This window comes from Neofelis nebulosa, chromosome 4 (assembly GCF_028018385.1).
Source record: "Neofelis nebulosa isolate mNeoNeb1 chromosome 4, mNeoNeb1.pri, whole genome shotgun sequence".
Classification (NCBI taxonomy): Eukaryota; Metazoa; Chordata; class Mammalia; order Carnivora; family Felidae; genus Neofelis; species Neofelis nebulosa.
The window spans coordinates 93,230,236-93,252,448 of NC_080785.1; the positions used below are offsets into that span (position 1 = coordinate 93,230,236).

A 22,213-nucleotide genomic window follows, 5' to 3' on the forward strand; every position below is an offset into this window, starting at 1 on the left:
AAGAGTCCTTGTTTTTAGTATGCTCAGTCACTTCCAGCCTTGTTGTAAATAGTATCTGCTTTTACATTTTCCATCCAATTAAATACAACCAATAAGGGCAACATGCAACAAGATACTCAAGTGCCAGCACAGACATGGTCTTAGAAAGGTGGTGATTGCTGAAGCCGAACTTCCTGCTGGCAGGTGGCTATTGTGTAACTATGCAAAAAGTGGAAATGTTTCTTTGACAGTCGATGAGGGAACAGCCAAATTGATTTTGAATTTTTACCTCTATGTTCCAAAAAGAAAAGAATCACATATTTCACAATCCCACTCTTTAAGATCAGGCAGACACAGCAGGAGCATGCGTGCGTATGCTCACCTAAACACACACTGGTGCACCAGAAGTTGACTTAAACAAAAATGATGTAAGTGAAAAGAACTTCTACTGACTTCCCATCCACATAAGAAGGGATCTAAAGCCCAGAGTGGCTACGAGAGGCTTCAACTCTTCCTAGAACACTCTAAGATCATCTTAACTGCAGATACACGTACAAACCCAAGTCATGGCCACCACTGTGCTTCACACACACACACACACTGAAGCCTGTGGGGCCTTTTCTTCTTGAATCCGAGTTTCAGTGGGCAGGTATTTGTAGGATTAAATAGGAGAATGAAAAAGGATTTTCACTTTATTTAAATCTTTACAATAAAATCATGGTCACGCTTGAGCAACCCATAAAGCAATACATTAAATAAAAAGACAAATATAAAGGATATGAAAAAAGAAAATAAGCCAGAGGAATAAAATTTGCTGGTTCCTACAAGTCAGTTTTTTTTTTAATTTACATCCAAATTAGTTAGCATATATACAAGTCAGTTTTAATAAGTGTTCTGCTAGCACATTGCTTGATGTCTCCCGGATAACCTGTGCTCTGTGGGAGTAGGTCTCTGAGGCAACGCTCAGAGTAATAACGTGCAGGAGGCAGAACTAATAAATAGCTATTTATGAAGAATCCATTAAGCACAAAAATGTCCTCTTGAATTAAAATAGAAATGTATAGGAAGAGCAAATCGGGGGGCGTCTGGGTGGCTTAGTCAGTCTGGGTGGCTGAGCGTCTGACTTGGGCTCAGGTCATGATCTCATGGTTTGTCAGCTGGAGACCCACACAGGGCTCTGTGCTGACAGCTCAGAGCCTGCTTCAGATCCTCTGTCCCCCTTCTCTCTCTGTCCCTCCTTGGCTCGTGCTCTCTCTCTTTCAAAAATAAATAAACATTAAAAACAAAAAAGAGCAAAACATTTCCTTGGCCAAAGACAGTTGACCAAAAAAAACCTGTTGAGCCCGGTAAAAGCAAATCTGCGTTACATCCTTTGTGATATCCGAGAAGACAGGCGCTGATGGGAGACAGAGACGACGAGGAGGCGGGGTCCTCACAGGACTGGGGGCAAAGAACCACAGCACCCACACACCTCGTATGGTCTCATCTGATTTGTTTTTCAGTTTGTGCCAGGGGAAAAAATTAAGAAATATACCTTAAGAATTCAGACTATAAAAGGCAGAGATGGTGTCATGGTAAGGAGATTCACAAAAAAGGGGCGCCTGGGTGGCTCAGTTGGTTCAGCTTTGAACTCTTGATTTCAGCTCAGGTCATGACCTCATGGTTTGTGAGATCGAGCCTCACATCAGGCTCTGTGCTGACAGCGAGAACCCGCTTGGACTTCTCTCTCTCTGCTCCTCTCCTGTTCACTTGCTCTCTATCTCTCAAAATAAATAAATGAACTTAAAAAAAAAAAAGATTCATGAACGAAGCAAAGAGGAAAGCTGAATCTAGGTTCCTGAAGTTATTTAGCACAAGTCAGAGAGAAAAGCAGCTCATTAAGGCAGGGTTTAAACATTAGCCAGAATGCTACGCCTCCATGCCGAGCACTGACACTCACATGTCAGAACTCAGCATGGAGGGGAGGAGGAGCACGAGCGGTAGAAGGTGTGCTTTCACACTGGACTCAGTCTGGCAGCCCTACTGGACAGAGCTGGGAAAGTGGGAGGACACGGGAGTTGGATGAACGGTATTTGCTCCTGGAGGGAATATGTTAACTAAGGTCACCAGGGCTTAATCACGACTTACTCTTTATCATAGCTACATCCGTGGCCTTCTCCTATCTCTCCACTGCTGGCACACAACAATGGCCCACCCGTTATGACGGTTCACCTTGAACTACCTGCCAGCTGCAGCTGGAATTGTACGTATAGCAACACTGGAGAAAAAAAAATTGTTTTCTCAAGGGTTTGCCTTCTGTCCTATACAAGGACAAAAAAAAAGCGCCACAATCTGATGTCACAGGTGGCATCTCGTTCTAGCTAGCCGCAAGCTGGGAGTACATCGGCGTCTTCAGGGGTCCGGAATAGCTGGAAAGACGTGGCAAGTGCCAAACAAAGTGGTCATTTCCGCCTGTCTCCCTTGGGGCGTGGGCCTCTGTGACCCTGGACGTGGGTGGAGTGAGAGCCTCTCCTCCAGCACTGGAAGGCTGAGCCTCGAACCCCAGTTCTTCCACGTCCCAGCCGGGTGACACTCCAGTGACCTGACGTGTAAGTGGGTACTCACCCCGCCCACCTCACAGGACTGTGGTGAAGAAGTGAACGAGAAAAGCCATGAGAACCAGTCGCCCGGTGTAGATCCGAGGTGACTAAACGCTAGGCTGTTACTATTATCATGTATTATGTATTATGTATTCTAGCCATAAACGAACAAAACGTCTCCTTGAGCTTTTGGTATTTTGAAGTTAAAAGCCATCGATAACAAAAAAACACCCATAATAATAACTGTGAATGGATAGTCCTCTTTTCAGTTTCATGCACCACTTTCCTAGAGCTCTTTACACAAGGTCTTTACAAAAATGCAAGGAACAGAATAGCAGAAGCATGGCTTTCTCTTTCTTTAAATGTTATGATCTTTGCTCATAAATAAAGTGTAGTTTAATAAGCTGCCGAATATTACCTTTGATTTCTTTTTTTAAAGCCACTCGTGATTATAGATCTTATAAATGATACATGACTTTAAAAAAACCTTTTTTAATGTTCATTCATTTTTGAGAAAGAGAGAGAGAGACACACAGAGTGTGAGTGGGGGAGGGGCAGAGAGAGGGGGAGACACAGGATCCCAAGCAGGCTCCAGGCTCTGAGCTGTCAGCACAAAGCCCGATGCGGGGCTCGAACTCAGGAACGGTGAGATCACCACCTGAGTCCAAGTCAGACGCTTAACTGACTGAGCCTCCCAGGCGCCCCATGACTTTAAAAATCATAATGCTCGTGTAACAAAAGACATGCACAAAATGCATTTTGCCTATGGGTTCTACAGCAAAGGCAGCATTTCCTCAAGAACGCACCAAGCGACTGAGCATAAATACTACGGATGATTAATCACAAAGCGAGCGTGTGCCACACAGCCCTTCTTTAAGCAAGCAGGGATTGTTTTTCATCTTATGCATTAATATGAATATTCTTGCATCGCACATGAACATTTTCTTTATTTTAGAAACTTCAATCGTTTCTGGTGTATCAGGATACCATTCCAATAACGAAAATTATGCAGTCAAATTTGGTGTGGTAACAATGAAACGCACGATTTGAACAATTTCTTATTCTATTCAAGTGCGATCATCTTCACATCGGTTGCCTAGTCAGACTGCAGGATTCTGCTGGATTCCAGTCCCCCTTGACATAAAAAATTGTGACTCCATCAGCGAGTTATTTTAGCTTGAAAAGCATTTCAAAAATTCTGTCCTAATTCCAAGGGAAAATTTACATGTGTAAAGATGTCAAAAATTGAATTACCTAAATAAAGTAGGTGAAGAGTCATTTTTCCCTCTGTTTTTGTAAGGGTTTTTGTCTATACTGTGACTAGAAGGTGATCTGCTCAATTCTGTCATTCATTAGATATAAAGAGCCAAAGATGATTAAAAACCCAAACTCCCAACCCAATTGTGCCCCACACAAAGACATGCACGGCCCTATGCATAACACAACCCCACTGGCCCCCTGTTTCCAAGTGGAACGCCCCGTGGCATCACACTTGAGTAGGAGCCACAGTGAGCATGGCACACGCCTCACCCAGGCTGGTCTCAAACACATCCTCTCGACTCACAAAACCAGAGACCCCTCAGTACCAACTCAAACTGGATCTGTTCCTGGCATTAGACCCTTTACCCCAAAGAAGCTCTGAGAACCATTTACAATTTCTTCCTTCCTTCACTCCTCTTTGCCTATGGGACGTTTGCAAAAACAACTAATTTAAATATCTTAAAGAACTGGAAATCACTCAATGCTTCAAGAAAGGAAAATTCTTTATATGCTAAAACCAAAAACCGAGGATGCTTAGGTTTATCATTTTAGGGTATTATAAATCTAGTCATGTCAAATAAATCAATTAAAATGAAAGGCCACATGAAAATACCCTCAAAGAAAACTTGAGCAGATATCCAGACTGCATAATTGTATATATTTCCACTGTAAGTTTTATTTTTTAATGTTTATTTATTCTTTGAGAGAGAGAGAGAGAGAGAGCCCAAGCAAGGGAGAGGCAGAGACAGAGAGGGAGACACAGAATCCGAAGCAGGCTCCAGGCTCTGAGCTGTGAGCACTGAGCCCGACGGGGGCTCGAACTCACAGATTGCGAGATCATGACCTGAGCTGAAGCCAGACGCTCAACCGACTGAGCCAGCCAGGTGCCCCCATTCCCACTATAATTAAATCTTTTTCTTTATCTGCACTTTGCCTTATGAAACTGAGTTTCTCTAACGATGTTTATAAAAAGAATTGTTATACCTTAACAAGTTTAAGTGAACTATGGAAAGAATTGTGTTTTAAGGCTCACAAGATGAATCTCTTGGTGAACTTAAATGCCTTCAAATTTATCTAAGTTATCAATTCAAACCTCTCACCTTCAAAACCATTCCTAAAGAAATAGTTATTTCTAAACATATTTACTTGCATGATAAAGGCCTAAACAGAAAGCTGGACAACATTCCACTTGTTGTCACAAATGCTCACTGGCCACCCAATTTATCACGTACACAGCACGATGCACCGGGGTGGGGGCATGGGTTTTCATCACCTGCTAAAAATTAAAGTGGCCCCGTCTCCTGGTGGGCGTGACCAAGATGTAGGTAGAGCACCTGATTTGGGAATACATTAAATAGTGAAACATAATGGGTGCTCCCTCCAAATGTAAATGTTCTGCAATTTCTGATAAAATTCTGTCGCGCAGTAGGGCAAAATGACTACTTTTAAGTCAGTTTGACTTCTGCTTCGTTAAGGTCCAATTTGAAAAAAACTTTTCTTCTTTTCTACTTGTACTTACAGGTATAACTTTCGCTATATTACTCTTGTTTACATGTTGTGGGTATAGAACAGTTTTAAGCGCCATGGTATGAAAACAACATATGCAATGGAATGTATCATGTCCCTTGGTTTTTACCGACATCAACAAAAGAGACTCCTAGCTACGTATAAAATATGTAGTTTGGTGATTCAGTTCACTACAATTTTTTTAGATAATTATGATTTATTTAATTGGATCAAGTTATCTTTCAGAACGATCCACAGGAAATCCTTAAAATTTCCTTAATCTCTTAAAATAAGCTGCTCAAATTCACAACTGGGTAATGAAATTGTTTCTCACTGCCAGCTACATCATATTCAACATAAAAGTTTACATGCTTTTTTTTTACATGGGTGGCTCAGTTGGTTAAGCGTCCGACTTTGGCTCAGGTCATGATCTCACGGTTCATGAGCTCGAGCCCTGCGTCAGGCTCTGTGCTGACAGCTCAGAGCCTGAAGCCTGCTTTGGATGCTGTGTCTCCCTCTGTCTCTGAGAGATTTTCCTCTTAAAGGAATACAGAATGATAGGAATATGATCCATCACCAGACACAGTAAATACGAACATGGATGTAAAACATCAGTGACAAAGATCCCAGGCAAAACATTAATTTCTTAAAAAAAATTTGGAATCACGGAACTGATGAATTTAGCCTTGGTGTATTTATTGAAGGTGTCAAGGCAGAACCACAGTGAGATACTTGCAACAGAAGAGCATTTAGCTTGTTCTTAAAAAAAAATTTTTTTAATGTTTATTTATTTTTGAGAGAGAGACAGACAGACAGAGTGTGAGCAGGGGAAGAGCAGAGAGAGAAGGAGACACAGAATCCAAAGCAGGCTCCAGGCTCTGAGCTGTCTGCACAGAGCCTGACGCAGGGCTCGAACTCATGAACCGTGAGATCATGACCTGAGCCTAAGTTGGACGCTTAACCGACTGAGCCACCCAGGCGCCCCCACTTAGCTGATCTTCAGAGAAGATATTGTACTTTTAGTGCAGAAATTCCAACGCTCCTTGCTTTTACTCTCCACTCATCAACTTCCTTGACATGCCAGCCAAAGGAGTAGGAGTGTCATATCTTTTTTTTTAATTGTTAGTCTCACCTGCCAGATTTTCAGCATATCAAAGGCAAGACCCATCTTACTAACCTACACAGTGCCTTCAAAAAGGCTGGTGCCTTTTATGCGCCAGACAGACATCAGCTGTTGAACTGATTGAACCTTTTATATCATCCTTCTGTTGTTGTTCAGGCCAAACGATAAACCTGATTTTTGTTTATTCTTTAGCTTGTTGCTTGACTTCACTGGTTGTGGTGGGACCAACTCTGGTGTAATTATTCAGGGGGAGTCTGACCACAGAGAGGACTGGTCACCAGCTCCCCGGTGCCCAACGCTGTTCAGTCCTAACTGACTGACCACAGTCGGCTGCCAATTATATCAAGAATCACGTTCGGTTCCTGACCTGCCCGTTAGTCTCTCCCTATTCCCGTACCCCAACTAGTTCCCTCACAAAAGTGTTCTGATGACTGGTCCTGAGGGTGAGAAAGTAAAAGGCTATGGATAAAGTCGTGTCCATCCATCAGCAACACTGAGACCAGAACTCAAATCCATTATCTGTGTGTTTTTGGCTCATTTCTATAGATGCCTTCAAAGATCTATTTCCTAGAATCCCAGGTCCCAGAACTACTTAAAAGGGACACAGAAGTTGTCCCTTTAAAAGGACACAGAAATTGAACAGACACAGCGAACCAATAATAACTCTTATACAGACACTGAAGGCTTCACCCAAATAAGGACACAGAGCCACATAAAGGACTCCTAAAGATCTCAAGAGTGTGTCCATGTTCAAATTAAGGGTTGTTGAGGGAAAGGGTCACTATGGCGTTAGCAGAACTAACTGCATTATCCTGGACTCTACTTCTCGGTTTAAGTAATCCTTTTGTAATTATATATTTGTAGGCTTGGGTTTCATTAACATCTCTTAAAATCTGTAAGGAAATTAAAAAAAAAAAAGTAAACCCAGAGGCATCTCTTTTCCCCTTTAATCAGAGGTGAACTAAAAGCAGTAGAGGCTGATGTGTCCAACTGTGGAGGACGTCATGCATGTTTTTTCTCAGCGGTTCCTCTCTTACTGTTTTTCATCTGTTTTCAAGGTAAAAACTAAAACACACATAAAAATATTAAAATTTAGAAGGATCATAGAGAACCTTCATTTCTCTCCTCGCAGGGACTATCTAACCTGCATGGAGAAGGAACAGAAAGAGAATAGAATTCATGCTTCGATTGAAAAAAAAATATTTTTAAGGAAGGGGAGCCCAGGATAAAAATTATTCTTGAGCAATTGAAAGTCTTATGGCAAATGCCATCCCTTTAGGCAAGCAATGTTTACTTACTAGCGCACTATTAAAAGAAACAAGGCAGAAAATCATGTTAGGTGCGGGTTTTAAAAAAATATTTAAGCACTATTTCTCTTTTTATCTGAGGTACATCAGATTTCAACATTAGGGGCATCATGATCCTTCTGACACTCCATTTTTGCTCAACTCTATAATCCTCAGTAACTCGCAATTCGAGTTAGTAACACTAAATGGTAGAGCCTAAATGATTAAAAAAAATTTTTTTTAATGTTTATTCATTTTTGAGAGACAGAGCAGAGACAGAGCATGAGCGGGGGAGGGGCAGAGAGAGAGGGAGACACAGAATCAGAAGCAGGCTCCAGGCTCCGAGCTGTCAGCACAGAGCTCCACGTTGGGCTCGAACTCACGTACCGCGAGATCAGGACCTGAGCCGAAGTCAGACGCTTAACCCACTGAGCCACCCAGGAGCCCCAAGCCTAAATGATTTTAATAAAAATTTCTTTTAATTGGTTTTAATTCATTAACATCAGTGAGTAATCCCTCCCCCCCCCCCCCCCCCCCCCCCAGCCACCTCCCGGGAATTCATCCCCTCTTCTAACACGGCAAGTCAGTGGAAAACTAAGCCTCCCAGACAGCCCTGTTATAGCACAATTACTGAGCTACTGGCTTCAGGCAGAACCCCAGGGGCACGTCCCCTGCCTGGGGAAAGAGGCCAGGCTTTCTCTGGAATGCTTCAATGGAAGGTTACCGGGGGAACACAGCAGAGAATTATTGTAACACAACCAAGGATTTTAATTGATATGTAATGATCCCAGGCAAGGCGCCCCTAACGTGTAAAAGAGAGAGCTCCGTCTTTCTACGGTGTTGTGGACATTTGAATTTTTACGACCTTGTTCTTTCAAGTCTAAAATCACACGTACGACATTATTAAGATTACTGAAAATGGCTACAGTTCTTATTCAGTCACTCCAACCTCTATCTGATCTACTTTTTACAATTTACCAAGGCTACGAATATAAGCGAATTTCTGCCAACACGGGAGATCTGTATCAGGCCTACGCTTACAAGACCTGAGTATTTTCAGGCAAAGCACTTATTTCTCTTGGTCTCCTTCTTCCCTATTTGTACTCAAGTGTGTCAAAGTCCAAGACAAGCCCTGGCCAGGGGATGCCACATGATTACCGTGCCCTGTGGCAGGGACCCCGGGCTCATTAAAAACCTAACAGATCGAGGTGCCTGGGTGGCTCTGTTGGTTAAGCATCTGACTCTTGATTTCGGCTCACGTCATGATTTCATGGTCACGAGATCAAGCCCCACGTTGGGCTCTGCTCGACAGCACAGAGTCTGCTTGGGATTCTCTCCTGCTCTCTCAGCCCCTCCCCCACGTGCATGCGCACGCATTCTCTCTCAAAATAAATACGAAAAACTTAAAAAAAAAAAAGAAAAGAAAAGTTAACAGATCAACCAATAACCAAGGGCCAAAGACTGAGGCATCTTTGGAACCGCCTCTTGTGGAAGACCTATCACAGGGCATTCGAGTCCTGCTCTCCCAACAAACCTTTCTCACCCAGATAGCCGAGAGAAACGGAGAAGAACAAAAGTACAGGTTGGCTATCCCCCAGGGGGAAGAGACTCGTGCAGTTTGGTGAAGACAGGATGGAATGGAGCATGCGGGCTTGACTGGAGGACTTGGTCGGAGTGAGCCCTGGTGGTCGGAGACTGTGGTTCCCGGGCCAGTTAGAAGGTGTCCAAATGGACGGTGTAGTGTAAGGTCAGCCACGTGTACGCGGTGTCTATACAGAGCAGAGCTAAATCAGGTGAGAATGGGCAGCTCGGTCGATCTGAGTTCTTACAGGCTGTTTCCACTGCAGGACTAATATTTCTGAACCCTGAACCTGTGGTGTGGCCACACGGAGGATTTGCGACAATGCCCAGTTTGGGTCCCATCCGACCCAGCCACAGTCACATTGCTAGAAGCTAAGATCAGGGTTTGGACCAGGTAGGTCTTGAGAAACAGTGTAAGTAGAATTCAGTGTGTGGCTTTCTACTTGTAAACAAAGCTAGATATTAATTTTAAAGCCAAGATCTTCTAAGACCTTCTCTTCCATTTGGTGTTTCAAAGCTCATTTTATATCATTTTTTTTTAAACCCATGCTGCACTTCGCCATGTTTAACATTGCAAATTTCACACATGTATAAAGTCATGCAGATGAATTATTTTACCTTTGCCTGCACCTACATCAGGCGGAAGAATACCAGCTTTAATGAAGGGAAACAGAAAAAAACAGGACACTATATAGTTAGAGGTAACACACCCATGAGCATGTAAAGCGATATAAAAACACTCATTAAAATGCCAAAGCATGCAAGGAGAATGAAGTGTACCATGTCAGGTACACGGGACAGAGATACGTTGGTGTCCCCGAGCTTACCCAGTAATCAAATCCACACACAACTTAAGGCGCATTATTCATATCTGTCTATTATGTAACAAGTCTTAACGGGGACTTCAAACCAATGTTTGGGTAGAAACATCATTTCCTCATGCTATGGAAGATGATCCAATACATCACCCTTAAGGAATTCTATAATTTAGAGACGTGCAAAAATCAGAAAATCTTTTATAATGTTTTTGGTAATTTTCACTGAATCTCATCTTTTTTTTGTTTTTTTCAAAATAATATTTTAAAATATGAAAGGAAGCATTAATTCCTTTTCTAGAGACTCTAATGGGACCATTTTGCTTTCTCTGGACCAGATGGCACACCGGAATACAAAGTCCCACACTCAAACACAAAATAAACGCGCTATTGAATAACTGTTTCATATTCCTTGCTAGACAATCTAAATTGTTATGTGGCCTAGAAGATTATTTTCTGACAAATCAAGACCAGAACTAGAATTACATTTATTTATTTGTATACAGATGTGTATGTCAGTGGGTGCACATATCTGTATGTCACATGTATGTGTATGTGCATGCGCGTGTATGTATATATGCAAAGTTGTAGACAGGAAAGAACATGGCCTTGAACTTTGAATTCATGTGTGGCAAAATGCTGTAATGACATTTCAACCTAAGTTTAAAAATTTCACACAGACGTGGGAAACAAATATCAAATAGTTATCCTCATAGGAATTAAATAACTGATTGTACAGATGTCAGGGTGAGAAATCACAAACAGGTGTCTGCATTAGTTGGGAAAGATAGATACTCCGTGGGAAGAAGGAAGAAGGCGTCCACTTAGGTCACAGATTTTTATCTCGTGACACTCATAGTGACATGAACGTTATACATACCCAGCTTACCTTCATCCACAGTTGTCACTGCTTCCTCTGTGATTTGACTCCCCGATCCTGCTGCTGTTTGCGCATAGAAATAAAACTTATACCGAGTGCTGAAATTTAAATTTTTTAAAGTCCAGCGCGTCTTGTTGGCAGGAATTTTCAGATCCACCAGTGGGCCTAACTCGTGCGTGCTGTTGACTGGCAAGAAGAAATAAGAAAAAGTGCATTCCCTGTGAAGTTCTGTAGGAATAGTATTATGAATTAGTGTGCCAACCAAAAATGTCAAACTTGGATTACACTGACTTTTGTGATCCTATTTATTCTTTGCCTGACATAACTCAGCTGCTTACAGCTCCTCTAATATGGCAAAACAGGGAGAAATATATTCCCCATTGGCTTAGAAGCTAGGGGAATTTGACAGCTAAGTTGAAATAGCGTTTCTTTATTTTGTAAGTTGGCAGGTGGAATCATGTATTGATAAGCCCAAACCTCATCTGCAGAGGCCTTGTACTAAAGGAACCCCTTTTTTTCCTTTCTACCCTTTTTTTTTTTTTTTACTGTTTTCTAATTATAGACAATACCTACCTAGCATCCACCCCACCCTCAAAGGTCTGTATCATTCTGCAGGTTGCTTGATTTTCAATAGCGTATGCGTCTTTAAAAAGTATGATGTGAATGAAGTTCCTTCTGGAATACCAGTGGAAGGTGTATGTACGTATATATTGTGCAGCATTAAAGAAATAACCAGTTTGTATTTTAAGGAAACAGTTACTTTTCTGTTTTCCTTTTTTAAGCCATATTCCTCCCTTTCCCTTCTCCCAATAACTTACTTGGCTGATACTTTAAGGTGTATTCAGTCAAAATGCCATTCGGGCGGCTCGGTGGGTCCCATTCCAAAGTAAGGGAGTCTAGCGTCGGGTTAACAATCTTCAAAGAGGACGGAGCACTGGGGACTTACAGTGAGAACACGGAATCAACGAAAAGTTTGTGAAGGTGTCAAAATGTGTTAAAATGACATAGTGTACCATATTCACACCATTCCCCAAGGTTTTCTGTAACTCACTCTTGTTCCCAATCCTGCCCAAAACACACTCACAGAAACCTGTGACGAGAACCCGTTCAGCTATTCTCTTCCTCTTTTTTCTCATCATTTCCACTGAGGCTCCTTAAAACCATCCTCCGCAATACATACAGGCTTTGCCTCTCGATGGATCCGAACTAGTCTTTTTAAAGGGGACGGAAATTGTCTCATGAATGGTGTCTTAATAAAAGCAAAACAGGTGGCTGAGTCAAACTATTCTGACCAGACCTTTGAGTAGACGCAGCTGCGTTCTGGGCTATTAAGGGCTGTTTTTCTCCAACAAACCAGGTGTCTCCAAGCAGCCAGGACACCCTGCCTGCTGGGCTCTGGGCATGAGCCAGACTGCCCAGGTGCAGAGCGGTTCTCACCCGGAGAGCTGACAGACGCCCAGAATCTCATGGCGATGGGCAGAAGCCACACAGCTGGCAGACCCTTAGCGCTGGGAAGGTCCCCAGGTTCCCTGTGGCAGAGGCTGGCAAATTACCAGAGGAAACACGCCTGGTCCTCTCTCTCACTTCCTCCTGAGGATGACAAACGGAGGCAGCTCTCCCTCACGGTCGCTACCTCCTCTACATGCCCACCCTCTTCCCTAGGTCCGGTAATGGCACCACTGTCTCTCCCCGACTTGGAACCAAGTCTCTCCCTTGAAACCAAGGAGTCACCCTGAATCTCTCCCTCTGCCTCATTTCTTCCATCTCCTGGGATACCACATCCTGTCAGTTCCACCTCGTACAGGTCGACCACATCCATTCCCTGCTCTCCTCTCTGCCACTGCCCCATTTGGGGCCTTCAGTGGCCTTTGCCTGGGCCTAGAAGGTTCCTGGCACACAGTTCTAAGCTTCCCCAAGGCACCCCTTTCAGAATCTGATGACAGCCAAAAACTCTCCCCAGAAAAATAAACACATACTGTATATAAAATGAGGGGGTTCTCGGAGCTCCTTAAACCCATTCGTTGACCCCCAAGAGACTGTAGTCTTCAGGTTAAGAGCCTCTGGCTTACAGGTTAATATGATACGAGTCCTCCTTGGCTGACCTTCCTCTCTTTTCTCACCATTACCGGATACACAACTTGCAGTTCCTTAAGGAGACACGCTGTTTCACACCATTGTGTCTATGGACACAAGACCTCCTCTCTTCCTTAGCCTTTAATTCACCGGTCATCGCTACTATGACACCTTCCCTGAACCATCTCTAAGAGCCGCGTGAGGTCTCACTAGTAAAAGCCTAGAGAGGAAGGAGTCTTTAACCTCTAGGGAGCAATGAGTCCAACCAAGGATAGGCAATTGTAACAAGATGGGAGCTGGGACACAGGATGGCCCTCAGAGAATGCTGGGAAGGTGCCAACATCATGAGCCTTTCAACCAGGAGCCAGAATGGGTTTGCCTGTAAACTGCTTTTATCTAAAAGAGCTAAGGAATCCATTTTTAATACGGGCTTGAAGCAAAATTCAAATGCATGAATCCCTATCTTTCTTACTCTCCTGTCCCCCTCTCCCTCATTCACCAGGCTCCCATGTCCCTGTATCCAAACTCCTCGTGTCCCACCCCTGAATCAATGGATATTTGATCCTCCCTCCTCCTCCCTTTGCCCCTTCTTGCCATGCTTTTCCTTGTCTTCCCAACGCATTTTATCAAGGCTTCTAACTCGGCTCAACTTCAAATTTTTTCTCTTTTAATGTTTGTTTATTTTCGAAAGACTGAGAAACAGAGCACGAGTGGGGGAGAGGCAGAGACAGAGGGAGACACAGAATCCGAAGCAGGCTCCAGGCTCTGAGCTGTCCACACAGAGCCCGATGCGGGGCTCGAACTCACCAGCTGTGAGATCATGACCTGAGCCAAAGTCAGATGCTTAACCGACTGAGCCACCCAGGCGCCCCATAACTCAGCTCGAAGTTGGCATAAACTATGAAGGCGCCCTGGAGAAGGAAGTAAACCACGACTTACAGAATTATTTTTCTTGCCAGGTGTTTTAGGTTCTTACATGAGTTCTCATACTTTTCAGATGAAGTAACAGAGGCTTACAGAAGTTACATAACTCACTTCAGGTCAGGAAGTTAATGACCCCAACCAACATCAAATTAGCAAGGTTTCTGACAGTGGGGCTAAGGGTGGAGAAAACTTTCAGGCAGGAGAGGGGATTTGGAGGAACACTTTGTACTGGGAAGCCTTCCAAGGACCCTCAGGCCACCTAGGAGTGGACACTATGCCAGCTTTGTGGGGCCTCTTCTGTCGTGCAGAGGCTCTCAGGATGCACCATATGTTCTAGAAGCTCAGAGACGCGACCGCCCCCTACCTCCTTCTGGAGTATTAAAGACTCTGTCGGGGCTGGCCGGGCCCTCCCCTTTCCCGTTGACCACTCGCACGTTCAGTGCGTAGTGGCTGAAAGGCTCCAGCCCGGGCAACATGCCGTGTGTCTTGCTGTCCTGGAAAGTGAGGATCTTTTTCTCGATGTGGCGTCTGTTTCTCTTAAGTGAACCCTCCTGTGCCTTCCAGTAGTAAATCTGAAAGAGCAAGAACAGAAGTCAGGGACAGGCAGAATGGGGCAAACGAGATTCCTCCTGCTCATGAAACTGAAGTCTGATGGTTGTGCCCTAGAGGATTTCCCTGGTGCATTTTAGAACTTGATTCCTGGCAAAACCAATAGACATTGATTATGAAGCAAGACAGTAGAAGCCCAGAGATAACGTGGGAAACTGCATCGAGAATATGTGATGCAGCCTGGGCTATATACTGCTTGGTGGGAGGTGTCTAAGGGAAATAAGTGGAACAGCACAATACCCGCCCAGTTCTTTCTAGAACATAAGGTAAAGGAAGATGATAGAAGGACTGAAGCGGCTTACTTGTATAAAATATGCTGAAAGTAAAAATTACTGCCCAATGTTTACATACTTGCCCAGAATACAACTTCATGTGCAATATATCATTTAATTTAAACCTCAAAGCCACAGCAAAGCTTTTATTATTATTCCTTTAGCACAGATGAACCCTGGACAACTGAGTGGCTTGTCCCCAGCCACAGGGGAATCAAAAGCCATAGTGGATCCTCTACTCCCAAGTCTAGGCCTTTATCACTATGTCAAACTGACTCACTTAAAAATACTTTTTTTAGGGGCACCTGAGTGGCTCAGTCAGTTAAGCATCCGACTTGGGCTCAGGTCATGATCTCACGGTTCATGAGTTCGAGCTCAGGGTTGGACTCTGTGCTGACAGCTCGGAGCCTGGAGCCTGCTTTGGATTCTGTGTCTCCCTCTCTCTCTGCCCCTCCCCACTTGTGCTCTCTCTCTCTCTCTCAAAAATAAACGCGGAAAAAAATACATTTTTTGTTGTTTGGTATTAAATGGCAGGCACAGATTTTGGAGAGATGGATAAGCCAAGGGCTGATTAACTGTGGTTAAAAATCCAGAATTATTTATTAAGTCCTCTCAAATTCTTCTTAAAAGTTTAAAGCCATTTTCAGGAGAAGTCAACATATATACAGAATCTGGCAAATCCAAAATTCAGTGCAAATAGTGATCTCTAGAGGCCAGTTTTTCTCCTATCCATCAAAAACCTTTATGAATCAATTTTTCTGTGCCTCCCAAAAACAAAGATAACTGATGTTAGTGAGAATGACCCAGCTGGGACTACATGATTTTTAAGTATAATCTGAGTGCTTTTTAAAAAATGTGCCTAGTGGCACCTGGGTGGCTCGGTCAGTAAAGCGTCAGACTCTTGGTTTCAGCTCAGGTGATGATCTCACCATTTCATGGGTTTGAGCCCCACATCGGGCTCTGTGCTGACAGCTCAGAGCCTGGACCCTGCTTCAGATTCTGTGTCTCCCTCTCTGCTCCCACACCCCAGGCACTCACACACTCTCTCTCTCAAAAGTAAATAAAACATTAAAAAAATTTTTTTTTAAATGTGCCTCCATTATTTTCTAGACAATTTAGTGTGTTTGACATGTGTAGTCAGTATTATTATTATTTTAAAATTTATTTATTTATTTTGAAAGGGGGGGGGAGGGGCAGAGAGAGGGAGAGAGAGAATCATAAGCAGGCACATGCAGGGCTCAAACTCACGAACTGTGGGATCATGACCTGAGCCAAAATCAAGAGTTGCGTGCTCAACTGACTGAGCCAGTCAGGCACCCCAGTCAGTATTGTTTTAAAGCTAGGTGCATTTCATTGTATTTTAGTTTCTTAAACTTTAGTTTCCCCCATTTTGCCCCTATGTTAATGGTTGGAAGGATTTGAGATCACCTATGGGAAAAGGGGAGAACACCTTTTTTTTTTTTTCGCTTTGGATGCATTGAGGTTTTGCTTCTGCTGTAGCTGGGGTCCTTAGATATGGCCCTGCCTGAAGGGATAAACCAGAAGTCTCAAGGCCTCAGACCAAGAGAAGTGCACCAGGCACCAGCCGATGGCCTGTTCCTACGGAAAGAGTGCAAAAAATCGGCCTTGACTTGCCCGATAGCCTTGCAGGTGTCCTCGGATACTTTTCAGAGGTACTGGGTCCCAGTGCACCTCAGCTAAGGTACTGTTCACCACATTTACACGCACATTTCCGGGAGCCACCATTGGGACTAGGGAAAAACAGGACAGGGGGTAGAAGTATCAGTGTTATTTTGAATTTCATGCAAAAATGCCCCAAACAATTTTGGCTTGAAGTGTGACCCAGCCCTAGTCTCTGGGTTATCAAGGACTGAGAGTTCATTTGATACCTGTTCATTTGACTTGGTGAGAATAACATACCTTTCTAAAATAGCGACGCTTAACATTCTGAACCTACTTTTTACATAGCAGGCTGTTTAAATTCAGGAATGTGGAGCAAAACCGTTGCTGCCTCCGTCCCTCCCAATCTAAGTGCCCTCTGAAAATCGTCTTGGCTTGCACCTTGGTAAGTCTGTTTCACTGGTATAAATGAAAGTATAAACGAAATAGCATCAAACACTTACGGTCTTCTCCGGAATGGCCCATGACCACAGCCGGCTCTGGAGCAAACCCCACATCATTCAGGGCCTGCACTTTTATCAAGTATGGAACAAAGGTCGGTGTGCCTGAGACAATATATTTGGATACGTTCGCCACAACCACTGACGCCCATTCATCATCGCCATCTTTCTGGCGCCAGCTAACTTTGTATTGGAGGCCCGGCCCATTAGATTCGAAACCATTCAAGGGCTACAAGAAAAGCCAAATAAATCAGAGCTTTTAAAACAGACTGTGCAACCTTTTCCCGGAACACAAAATTCAATTCCCAGACTTAAACTGAAACGCTAAAACCCAAGCTATTAACAATGTTCTCCAGGGATCTTTTATCTTTTTTTTTATTCATGATGAGATTCAAAGTTTGTTTGGGATCAACATTTCAAAGGTTCTTAATTTCTTTTCTTTCTTTCTTTTTTTTTTTTTTTTTTAAGTAGGCTTCACGCCTAGGGTGTAGCCCAACATGGAGCTTGAACTCAAGACCCTAAGATCAAGACCCAAGCTGAGATCAAGAATCAGATGCTTAACCAACTGAGCCACCCAGGTGCCCCACAAAGCTTATTAATTTCTGTCTTGAAGTAGTAAATACCACATAAGCCTCTTAAACTCTGGCTCCACAGTCAAGGGTGGACAACTTAATAGTTTCCTTCATCTATTCCTGTTTGTGTGACAGCCCATAATTGTTTATTTTACTTAAGAGACTGAAACTGGTGAACTACTTCTTTCTTCATTAAAAAAAAAAACAAACGAAAAAATGTTGGTTTGTCTGGGCACCTGGCTAACTCAGTGGGAGGAGCGTGTGACTCTTAATCTCAGGATTATGGGTTTGAGTCCCACGTTGGGTGTAGAGATTACTTAAAAATAAAATCTTAAAAAAAAAAAAGTTGGCGTGTCAGTCTATCCTGTCATGTCTGTATGTATATAAATGTACAAGTATGTATACATATAGGTGTGCCTGCATGGGTCTACCAAAGTTAAGTTTTAAAATCACACAAGTGAATATACGTTAATTTTTGAAGTCCAGAAAATATAGATAAACCAAAAGAGAGAGAGAGAGATAGAAGAAGAAGAAGAAGAAGAAGAAGAAGAAGAAGAAGAACAACAACAACAACAACAACAACAACAACAACAACAACAACAACAACCAGCAGCAGAAGTAGACGTTGAGTACTGGGAATAACTTGGTACACGTCTTCTAGATGCTTCTCTATGATGATGATGATACGAGCTAGCATTTATTGAGCACACATTTGTGCTAGGCACAGTTCTAAGGGCCTTATATGTATTAACTCCTTCAATTGTATGAGGTTGGTTCTATTACTAGTCCCACGATACAGATACACAATGGAGATGGTAAGCAACTGGCTTAGAGTCACACAGTTAGTAAGTGACAAAGCTGGGATTTGTGCCCATTCGTTCTGGCTCCAAGAATCAAACCTTTAACTACAACACAATAATGTTTCTTAAATAAATATTTTTCCCCAAAATGGGTGATATGGGATTTCAATATAGACATTGTTTAAAAACAACTTTTTTTCTTTCACTCTAAAATACACCAAGGAAAGCTGAAGACTTCATGGTGAGCTCACCTTCCAGGTAATCACCAAATTATCAGGCTCAGATCCTAGTCCTTCCACAGCCGTGGGATTTGTATCTGGTTCTAGAAGTTAAGCAGTCACATATGTGTAAGCTTCAGTCTTTCTCAAACAGTGGAAAGGTTTCCTATTTTATTTCCCATCACAGAAGGCACCCCCCCCCCCCCCGCCCCTGCCTTTACCTACCTGCAGCTTTAGTCAAATACTGTTCAGATGGCTCACTGGGCAGGCTCCTCCCGAGGCTGTTCACCGCCATCACTCTGAAGGAGTAGTTCACATAAGGTGACAGCTTCAGCTGGGCTGTGGTCTGCATTCCAGAAACCTCGGTTTGGTGGTGCCACAGTCCTGCCTCATGCATTGCGTCTTCATATTCAATGATGAATTCTGGCCACAATACATACATACACACACACACACACACACACACACACACACAGAACCCAAGATAATGAGGTCAGTCATGCAACGGTAGGTTGCTAGGACAATGGACAGGACAATCTAACAAGAGTAGCTGAACATGAGTTATTTCCCTTTCAAGAAAAATTCCATTAGAATAGTTTGATTTAAGAATTCTATCATTATCCTCAATACCCAATAACCAATAATATTTGGTATTCTTTCTCCAACATGCTTAATTTAGTTACTTAAAACTATTTAGAAGTGGTCTATACATCCTTTGGAAAGTTTAAGTATATGGAAAGATGGTCAGGTCATGATCTCACAATTTGTGGTTCGAGCCCTGTGTCAGGCTCTGTGCTGACAACTCAGAGCCTGGAGCCTGCTTTGGGTTCTGTGTCTGCCTCTCTCTCTGCCTCTCCCCCCGCCAAAAAAATAAAGAAACATTAAAAAAATTTAGAATAAATATAGTGAGAGATCACTTTCCACTAAACAGATAGGCAGTAATCAAAAGTTTAACAGACTTTGTTGACTATTACACAGGGAAACAAGCATTCTCATACTTTGGTTCCGGGAATGTAAATCGGCACAACTTCTGTAGAGGACAATCTAGAATATCTCACAATATTCAACTCTGATATCCTTTGATTGAGAGATTGTACTCCTAGCAATTTATTTTGAATGAATGTACTCATGCATATGCTCACAGACACATGAAAAAGAATCCACACTGTGGCACTGTTTGCTGTTGAAACAACATAAGTGCAAAACCTTAAACGTTCACCAATAGGACTCTGATCAAATAAATTATGGTGCATCCACACAATGGAATAATCTGCAACTGTAAAAAATGAACGGGGGTACTCCATTTGCCACTGAAATGGGATGATTTCTAAAATACACAGTTAAGTGTAACCAAGTAGGGTATAGAAAGGTGTGGGACACTTATGTAAGAGCACAAAGATTTACCGTAACACATACACATACATATACGCTTGACTATACGTGTACTGCCCCTCAGAGTACCCACACTGATGGCATCAGTATCATGGAGAAACGGGGAATCAGAGGGGTGCAGAAGACTTACTTTTAAGTGCATATCCTTTTGCATTTGCTAAAATTTTGTGGCATGTACATGTTCTACCCTGGTAAAAAAAATCGGTATTTAGATATTTATTAATTGCCTACAAATGTGCCATGCGCCATGATCTGAATTACAGATACAAGCACGAAGTAGAAATGTTGTGTGTCGCAGTTCTCTGAAGCTAAGTAGCTCAAGTTTTCCTTTCGATCTCCATTGGCTTGCTGGTGATCTCCAGTCTCATGAACTGGTGCCATTTATATGGGCAGCCCCTCTCCCTCCCCTGAACTGTAGACTTGGACAGATAGTTCATTGACTCAACAACTCCACTTGTTTCTCTATTATAGCATGACAAACTGTTTACGACCAAGAGTGATCCTGATTCTCCTCCCCACGTGGCAGTGACAACTCAGGTCAAAACCCTGAAGTCCAGTTTGGATCCTCTCCCTTCATAGTTTCAGTAGTTTTGTTGGCTGTACCTTTAGAACATGCAAAATCTGACCATTTTTCAGCACCTCCATCCTCTTGGCCTATGCCAAGCCACCATTATCTCTTGTGTGAATCATTCCATAACCTCTCAACTCACGAGTTCCCAAATTTCCTCAGTTCATAGTGCACTTAGTGTCTCAGTAATTTTCTTCATGGTTCCCTTAGGCCAAAAGAAATATCTAACGTTTCCAGGCAAGTCATTAGGTCTATACAGCTTCGTAAATATTCATGTCTTAACAACTTAACCCATTCGGCATTGCGTCACTTCTCGAACCTTGTGAAGAGACTGGTCACCACCTTCCTCATTTTCTGTTACACACTGATTTTCACGTGGTACTGGCTTTTTACCACAGCGATAAAGGCTTTGCATATATGGCATCATCACAATATGATACAGCAATATCATGTTGGAACTGTAGGCGGCCCCAAGCTAGTATTTCATGTGGTGTGTAACACATGTGACTGTGTTTTTTAAATTGATTTATTTTTATCTTCGAGAGTGAGCAAGTTGGGGAGGGGCAGAGGGAAAGAGAGAGAGAGAATCTGAAGCAAGCTCCATGCTTAGCATGGAGCCTGACATGAGGCTCGATCCCATGACCCTGGGATCATGACCTGAGCCAAAATCAAGAGTCAGAGGCTCAACCGACTGATCCACCCAGGCGCCCTGACTGTGTTTTTTAAACATCAAAATTTAAAAATAAAAAATTTAAAAAAATACCCTGAGGCACCCTCTGAGTTTGCTGAGGTTCTACAGGGTACTTCACGGAGAACTGCAGTCCTACATGTCTCCCTGCATCCCCTCTTGTTCTTCTAGAGACCATCTTCAGTAGAAGAGCCACCATGATTCACTCCACTCCTCTACTTAACCCCCTCCCATGACTTCCCAGCCCTTACAACGGCCTGCAAGACCTGCACGGTTCACAGTCCACCCCTTGGTTGCTGCAGCAGCTCAGGAAGACCTCTCATGCATACTGAAGCAGATCCTTGGGGAAGGTGCAGCTGAAGGAGCCTGATGTCAACACTCCTTGTGGCAGGTTCTTTCCTGAAGGAAGGTCTGAGTAGTGTGTGTGTGTGTGTGTGTGTGTGTGTGTGTGTTCTATACATATATATGTGTGTGTATATACATACACATATACAATGTGTATTACATTTTACATAGGTACATACACATACAATCATATTATATCCAACATGATATATATTATTAATTTTACATCATTTCTGTCCCCCTCTGCTAAAATGCAAGCTCCATATGGGCAGAGATTTTTGACTATGTTGTTGTAAAACAGTGCCTGATTCATAATAGGCAGTCAATCAATATCTATTGAATGAATGAATGAGTGAATGAATGAAAGAGTAGAAATGCTTTGAAATCTAATGGTCTCACTTTAACATTGGTACAAAGAGTCTGCAAGCATCCTAAGTGGCTAAATCCAGCTACTGTATTTAATTAACTGGAAGACTCAGCATGAATGGATGAGTGTTCTGGTCAAGGACTAAAAACTCAGTTGAGAAAGGAACACCATTAAATAACACAAGATAGAGAGGAGGCTTCTGTTGAATTGCACTGGAAATAGTCTGTTTTACCAGCAGGTGCAATACGTCAACACT

General features: G+C 42.9%; 1 protein-coding gene across 22 annotated transcripts in view; it reads right to left on the reverse strand.

The window, feature by feature from the left end:
• The window catches only part of NRCAM (neuronal cell adhesion molecule), a 286,918-nt gene that overhangs the window by 15,228 nt on the left and 249,477 nt on the right, over positions 1–22,213 (reverse strand). For 9 of the 22 annotated variants that reach the window (XR_009260570.1, XM_058725394.1, XM_058725402.1 and 6 more), the window contains 8 exons: positions 18,823–19,020; positions 18,631–18,701; positions 17,011–17,236; positions 16,523–16,638; positions 14,371–14,578; positions 11,828–11,950; positions 11,010–11,195; positions 9,933–9,968 (listed from right to left, as the gene is read on the reverse strand). Coding sequence is in view for 21 of the 22 variants with exons in the window: in XM_058725394.1 (XP_058581377.1) it covers positions 9,933–9,968; positions 11,010–11,195; positions 11,828–11,950; positions 14,371–14,578; positions 16,523–16,638; positions 17,011–17,236; positions 18,631–18,701; positions 18,823–19,020 (1,164 nt within the window). In the remaining variant the exon portion in view is untranslated. The remainder of the gene's footprint in view (positions 1–9,932; positions 9,969–11,009; positions 11,196–11,827; positions 11,951–14,370; positions 14,579–16,522; positions 16,639–17,010; positions 17,237–18,630; positions 18,702–18,822; positions 19,021–22,213) is intronic. The other 13 variants (XM_058725414.1, XM_058725409.1, XM_058725410.1 and 10 more) reach the window with 3 other exon arrangements.